This window comes from Alosa pseudoharengus, unplaced genomic scaffold (assembly GCF_046254945.1).
Source record: "Alosa pseudoharengus isolate Yale_2024_CS ecotype anadromous, Long Island Sound unplaced genomic scaffold, YU_APseudo_1.1 YU_APseudo_1.1_scf_21, whole genome shotgun sequence".
Lineage (NCBI taxonomy): Eukaryota > Metazoa > Chordata > Actinopteri > Clupeiformes > Clupeidae > Alosa > Alosa pseudoharengus.
Genome location: NW_027468674.1, coordinates 6,536,339 through 6,543,838, shown reverse-complemented (window position 1 = coordinate 6,543,838; position 7,500 = coordinate 6,536,339). Strand labels below are relative to the sequence as shown.

Genomic DNA, 7,500 nt, shown 5'->3' with positions numbered 1-7,500 from the left:
ACAGCACATTCTGAGTGACCTGCACATTCTGAGGCGCTTGTGAGTGACCTGCACATTCTGAGTGACCTGCACATTTTGAGGTGCTTGTGAGTGACCTGCACATTCTGAGGTGCTTGTGAGTGACCTGCACATTTTGAGGCGCTTGTGAGTGACCTGCACATTCTGAGGTGCTTGTGAGTGACCTGCACATTTTGAGGTGCTTGTGAGTGACCTGCACATTTTGAGGCGCGTGTGAGTGACCTGCACATTCTGAGGTGCTTGTGAGTGACCTGCACATTCTGAGGTGCTTGTGAGTGACCTGCACATTTTGAGGCGCGTGTGACTGACCTGCACATTCTGAGGTGCTTGTGAGTGACCTGCACATTCTGAGGTGCTTGTGAGTGACCTGCACATTTTGAGGCGCGTGTGAGTGACCTGCACATTTTGAGGCGCGTGTGAGTGACCTGCACATTTTGAGGCGCGTGTGAGTGACCTGCACATTCTGAGGCGCGTGTGAGTGACCTGCACATTCTGAGGTGCTTGTGAGTGACCTGCACATTTTGAGGCGCGTGTGAGTGACCTGCACATTTTGAGGCACTTGTGCTCCTCTCTTACTGTTGCAGGTGATGTCATCATCCAGATTGCAGAGAGCCAGAGGAGGCTGACCAATGAGCTGGACGGGATGGTAGGTGACCCCTCACCACATCCGTCTTTTCCTTATCCTAATCACATCTTTCTCTCCTTCTTCCTCTTCCTCCCTTCTTCCCTCTCCACCTCCCCTCACCACATCCCTCTCTTCCTCCCTTATCACATCCTTCTCTCCCTTTCTCCCTCTTCCTCCCTTCTTCCCTCTCCACCTCCCCTCACCACATCCCTCTCTTCCTCCCTTATCACATCCTTCTCTCCCTTTCTCCCTCTTCCTCCCTTCTTCCCTCTCCACCTCCCCTCACCACATCCCCCTCTTCCTCCCTCTTCATGTCCCTCTCTCCCTCTCTTTCTCACTTATCACATCTTGAATTTCCCCTTGGGGATCAATAAAGTGTCTATCTATCTATCTATCTATCTATCTATCTATCTATCTATCTATCTATCTATCTATCTCTCTTCTCCTCTCTCCACACTCCTGTCTACACAAGGAGCACATACGTCTCTCATGACTTTACTGTTTGCTACCATACATACTTTTGCACATTCAGTATGTCTCCTCAAGTCAATGCTTCAAGTGGGTGTCATTTTGAGCACCCCGGCGCTAAGTCTGATTTTTGGCCTCTCATCTCTCTGGGTGCATGCAGTTCCGCTGGTTCCACAGTGAGGTTCTGCGGGAGATGGAGAATAATGTGAAGCTGGACAAGGACTTCATAGCAGTGAGTTTGCTCATATTTTATTTATAACAGTGAGTTTGCTCATATTTTATTTATAACAGTGAGTTTGCTCATATTTTATTTATAACAGTGAGTTTGTTAATATTTCTTTATAACAGTGAGTTTGCTAATACCTATTTATAACACGAGTTTGTTCATATTTCCTCATAACAGTGAGTTTGCTCATATTTTATTTATAACAGTGAGTTTGTTCATATTTCCTCATACTGTAACAGTGAGTTTGCTAATACTTATTTATAACACTGAGTTTGTTAATATTTCCTCATAACAGTGAGTTTGTTCATAATGTCTCTATAACATTGAGCAGGGGTGAGGCAGGACACTAAATATTACCGGGAGGTTTCAAGTTGCAGTGGCCCCCTGATGGGTGGTGGGGGTATTAATGGGAGTATGACCCAACTTGACCTGAAATCCGGGGCTACAAACATGATCCGCTCATCTGAAATCTACAGTAGTCTGGCTGTGGGGAGTGAGCGTGCGGGGCTGCGATCGTACAGTCAAGCCTGCTAGAGGGCCTCAGCAAAGGACGAATACAAACACAGCAATATAACACAGCAATAGAATGCCCTTTTAAAGCTCACAGTAATCAGCCCAGCCTCAAAACTCACTGAAGAAGAAGAACAGGCCAGTGAACCCTTCTTCTTTTTCGTGAGCTATTTTTTGCCAGTTTGCAAACGGAGTGCATTACCACCATCTGCTGGACTGAGGTGTAATCACAAGTGTACCCTGTAGCCTCCTTCTGGATGGAGATGCTATGCTATGTTCAGGCTCCTAGAGGTTGTTGTCAAATGTCTCCTGCTGGAGTATTTAGCTCCAACCTGGTTGATAGAAAGTGTCTTGTGTCCTCCAGGGCAGCAGGCGGCGCTATGAGATGGAGGTGCATAACCACGCCTCAGCCCTGGACAGGCAGCAGAGACGTGGCCATCAGGTAGGTGTGAGGTTGGGACTAATGCAGCTTGGCTAACCCAGTGGTTCTCTAAGTGTGGGGCGGGCCCCGCTAGTGGGGAATAGAGACATGACAGGTCAATCAGTCAGTCAATCATGCGAGTCAATCAGTCAGTATTACTACCTCCTGTTTATGCACATCATTACCTCATGACAGTGGTGAGACAGGAGGGAATTTTTTAGTGCCTACAGTATGCCTTTCTTTTTTTGACAAGGAAGATCATAAATTCAAAACAAAACAGCCACACGCAAACATAAGTGTCATAAACAGAACGACATCTGAATTCAAATGTAACATGGAACCAACATGTGAAATCAGATGGGCTTGAAAATTCCCCACCTCCCAAGTAGGGAATGGTAGAAAAAGTTTGACAACCACTGGGCTAAACCGAAGACCTTGGAAATGTATTGAGAAATCTAATGCAATATGAATTATATGTTATACTGTACAGTACCTGTCTGTGTGTGTGTGTGTATTGATGTGTGTGTGTGTGCGCACATGTGCATGTGTGTGTGTGTGTGTGTGTGTGTGTGTGTTTGCATTTGCATTCCCAGGATGTTGTTGAGTACACACATTTCCTGCGGGACAGTCAGAAAGATGCTCTGAAGGAGGAGGAGAGGAGGTATCGCTTTCTGGCAGAGAAGCACTGCAACCTCTCTCTGACCATAGCCCAACTCATGAACAAGGTGTGTGTGTGTGTGTGTGTGTGTGTGTGTGTGTGTGTGTGTGTGTGTGTGTGTGTGTGTGTATGTATGTGTGTGCGTGTGTGTGTGTGTGTGTGTGTGTGTGTGTGTGTGTGTGCGTGTGTGTGTCACTTTCTCTCTCTCTCTCTCTCTTTCTCTCTCTGTGTGTAGGCTATGTATGCACCATGTGTGTGTGCATCTCTTTCTTTCTCTCTGTTTTTGTGTATGTGTGTGTGTGTAGCATATCCGTGTGTGTGTGTGTGTGTGTGTGTGTGTGTGTGTGTGTGTGCGTGTGTGCGCGCCTTAAGCAAGTTAGACTCAAAAAGCCCTTCTCCACTGACAGAGAAGCAGTTTCGTTCCTGTTCGCAAACCAGCATTTCAACTGCTTAGAATATTTTGACCAATCAAAAAACAGTTCAGAATGTAGCAATGGAGCTGGAACCAAAAGAATTTTGTTGTTTTTTTTTTTCTGTGAACCGGAGTGGGTGTCTCATTCTACCATTCAGAGAGGAGAAGGCTAAAAGCATGTACTTTTTGTATCAACTTTTGGTTTTGGCAAATTAGCATTACACAGCTAATTTCTACCGTTTTTTGCGGTACAATAGTCAGTATTACTATCTCCTGTTTATGCAGCTCAGTAACTCTTGTTTATGCAGCTCATTGTCTCTTGTGTATGCATGCAATACCCTCTGTTGATGATGCAGCCTTGGTTCCATTCAAAACTGGTGAAAATGCAGACTGGTTCACTAAATAGCACCATGGTAATAGTTCTGAACGGAACCGGTTCATGGAACCTATAGAACAGTAAGGATCCACCTATATAAAATAAAGATCCACCTGTTTACAGAGTAGATCAAGAGACATGTTTTTGTACTTTGTAACTGCAGTGCAGTGCAGTAACTGCAGTGTAAATGTCACCTCCATGCTTGTTTGGCTGAGTTTGATTGGCGTTTGAGTGGCGATAGGGTACCACTGTACCACTGTAGCAGAGGTGACCTGCAGGCCTGTGTGTTGCAGATGGGGGGCGCTCTACACCAGAGGGCAGAGGAGTGGGGGGATTGCGTCAACGAGACCAGAGCCTCACGACCTCGGACCCCATCACGAATGGAGCAGGTGCTTTCTCTCTTTCTTTCTCTCTCTCTCTTTCTTTCTTTCTTTCTTTCTTTCTTTCTTTGAGAAGTAAAGGAGAGTAAAGAGTGGAAAGAAGTGATGAAGACATGTTCTGTTTACTCTTAAGCAGATGGGGATGAGAGAAGAGGAGAGAGCCCAGCAGTGGACCAAAAGGGAGGAACCATCTTTGGGAAGAGTTCCATCTAGAGGTAGGAGGACTACAACACATATCTCTGCTGTGTTCAGCACTTTATAATCTTGACATTGGCAGGGGTGGGTAGTCACACTTTTTTTGAGGAATGAGTACTCGTCAAATTCTTTTTTTAAATCTATACTTTTTACTCTACTTCCTAATCAACTACATTTTCCATGTGCTGTACCACCACAAACCAGCTCTAAATCGGCGGAGAGAGAGATCCAGCACCTCTAGGCAGATCCTAGCTGTTAGCTTCATAGCAGAGCTCACAGGCATCCTCACAAAAGCAAGCCTATTTAAAAACACACTGCATTGTAGAGCTAGAACTTTCAGACAAGATTGTTGGTCAGAGGCACCACATTGTCAGCATTTTTATGAAAGCCTATTTAAAAACTGCTCTCAGCAGTTGCACATAATTGTTACAGTTAGGTAGGTTGTTTGCAATTAAGGCTATTTTTTTTTGTCCACTCTGAGATAGGAAAATGGAGACAGGGGGTCTAGGTGGAGTAAGGGTAGATAGTGGGAGTAGCCTTAGGCAACCCTAGGTCTAATAGGCCTATTCGTCTTATTCACCCGGCGACTGATCTAGTGCTTTCCCGTGAAATCATATTTAAGAAGAGTTTGATTTATTTTAAGATGTCTCATCCTGAAAACAAGCCAATTTGTCTGCCAGTGCGTTAAGCAAATGTGTCCTAAAAACAAGCAAATCTGTCTGCCAATGTGTTGAGTAAATTTGTCTTCATAAGACTCCTTAAAATAAGTCAAAGTGTTCTTAAATTAAGTCAAAAATGATATTCCGAGAGAACACTAGGTAAGTCTCTTCATATTAAAAACAACACCAAATAGATTTTTTTGATCTTAAAATAACACTTTAGATTTTATTTTTTGCAGAATACTCTACCCACCACTGTTGTTAGGACACAAATAACTTGTAGGCCTAAGTTTTGTTATAAAAAACAATTGGGTTCTTCCACCAAAATGGGTCTAGATCACGCGTTCTCTTTCTTCCATCTGAACCATCTGGCTTCTTTCCACTTTGTACTTAGACAAATCCGGTTAGTTTTGGGGTTATCATTAGGCACAATTCTAGTCAGGGAGGTGATTGACAGTAACTTGAGAGTTAGGACAAAGATAGTTTACCTGCAGTATTATATTCATTTTATATTTGATGGTGAATGGCAGTTTTACAGTACATGATGAGTTTGGTTCCAAAACGCTATATCCTCCATTTGAATGAATTTTCATAAATATTTGTTTTCTTAGTTTTGTTTTCCAAGTAATTTTAGAGGAACTGTAATGAAGTTATTATTTGATTTATCTTTACTCAATCCAAACAACACAACTGCGATTGATATTATCTGAAATACACAATCAAATAACATGACTTATTAATGTTAATGCTTTGGAGCCAAACTCTTCACATGATGACAAAAGTGTTTATAAAAGGGTGGGCGTTAGGTAGGACGTTAAGCTCCTTCCTCGGGGCTTCTCTGAGTCTCTGTAAGAGTGGAGGATGAGATCTCTTTGCTTTCTGGATGAGATAAGGTAACATCCTTGTCATTCCTCTTCACAGAGACTTTGCTCTGCGTTTCATCTTTCCTGCGTCATCTACTCTTTCCCTCGCTTTCTTTATCCCTCCCTTATCTGGTGTTCCTTTGTTCTTTTTTAACTTCCTTCTTCCTGCTTTTTGTCTTTATCTGTCCATCAATCCCACGTTATGCATTTATTTATTTATGTATATTTATCTGTTATGAATCTTTATCTCTCTCCTCCTTTCTCTCACTCCACACACACACACACACACACACACACACACACACACACACACACACACACACCTAAACACACACACACACACACACACACACACAAACACACACACATTAACACACAAACACACACACACACACACACATATGCACATTGACATACAAACACACACACACACACACACACACACACACACACACACACACACACACACACACACACACACACACACAATCACACACACACACACACACACACACACACACACACACACACACACACATACACATACAACATATGCACATTAATACACACACACACACACACACATACACATACAACATATGTACATTAACGCACACACACACACACACACACACACACACACACACACACACATATGCCCAGGCCCCTCTCCTGTGCTCATGCGCTCTCGGTCTGGTTCTCTGGGGGATGGTCTTGGTGGCGGTCGCCTGATGAGGGCGATAGTGTCCTGTGCCCCCTCCCCCAATCCTACCCTGCTGGACTTCTCCATGGGCGACGCCATCACCGTACTGGTGCCCGAACCCCGCAACGGCTGGCTATACGGCAAAGGACAGAACAGCCCACGGTACAGTCACACACACATACACACACACACACACACACACACCACAGTGACATACACACACACACACACACACACACGCACACACACACACACACACACTAATACTAAATACTGTAAAAAAATGAAATAAAGACACTTGTGTGGTGTGTGTGTGTGTGTGTGTGTGTTTGTGATCTCTCTGCAGTCAGGGCTGGTTTCCTGCTTCCTATGTGGAGCCGTTGGACCAGGCTCCTAGACCTCCACTCCCCAGGTATGGACACACTCTTCACAACAACAACAACCACAACAACCACAACAACCACAACAACCACAACAACAACCACAACAACCACAACATTACAGTTTTTTTCAACTGCTTACACACTAAATCTTTGCTTGTCACACAATTTTCTAAACATGTCCTCCAAACATCATAACCCGACACCAAATCTGCAAAACCATACACTAATTCTCAGTGTTTGACTCAGTTTTCAATTGACTAAAACACATTTTGCAAAACACCACACACAAATTTCTACCTAACACACAAAAATCTAACAGGAAGTAACTTGATTTCGTTCTTCAAACACAACCCATCAAAATGCCACACTAAATCACCAGTGCTTCAGTCTTTCTCTTCACATGTGCAAACACTCTTTACTTTACTGAACACCATCCAATCATTGCCTTAGTATAGGTCTATGAATAGATATACTCTCTATAAAGGTATAGACCCTTTCAATCTGCTCCTAGAGGATTTCCGGTTGAAATATTCAGAACCAATGCAGATACTTCGAAAATTACAGTAATCGGACTTTAGCTTACAGTAATGTTCTACAAAAAGT

At 43.6% G+C, this 7,500-nt stretch overlaps 1 protein-coding gene across 1 annotated transcript in view; it reads left to right on the top strand.

The window, feature by feature from the left end:
- Positions 1-7,500, top strand: part of baiap2l2a (BAR/IMD domain containing adaptor protein 2 like 2a) — a 15,143-nt gene that overhangs the window by 3,267 nt on the left and 4,376 nt on the right. The window contains exons 4-11 of the mRNA XM_076299112.1: positions 603-664; positions 1,272-1,343; positions 2,212-2,289; positions 2,862-2,993; positions 4,008-4,103; positions 4,231-4,309; positions 6,475-6,676; positions 6,861-6,926. Of these exons, the coding sequence (XP_076155227.1) occupies positions 603-664; positions 1,272-1,343; positions 2,212-2,289; positions 2,862-2,993; positions 4,008-4,103; positions 4,231-4,309; positions 6,475-6,676; positions 6,861-6,926 (787 nt within the window). The remainder of the gene's footprint in view (positions 1-602; positions 665-1,271; positions 1,344-2,211; positions 2,290-2,861; positions 2,994-4,007; positions 4,104-4,230; positions 4,310-6,474; positions 6,677-6,860; positions 6,927-7,500) is intronic.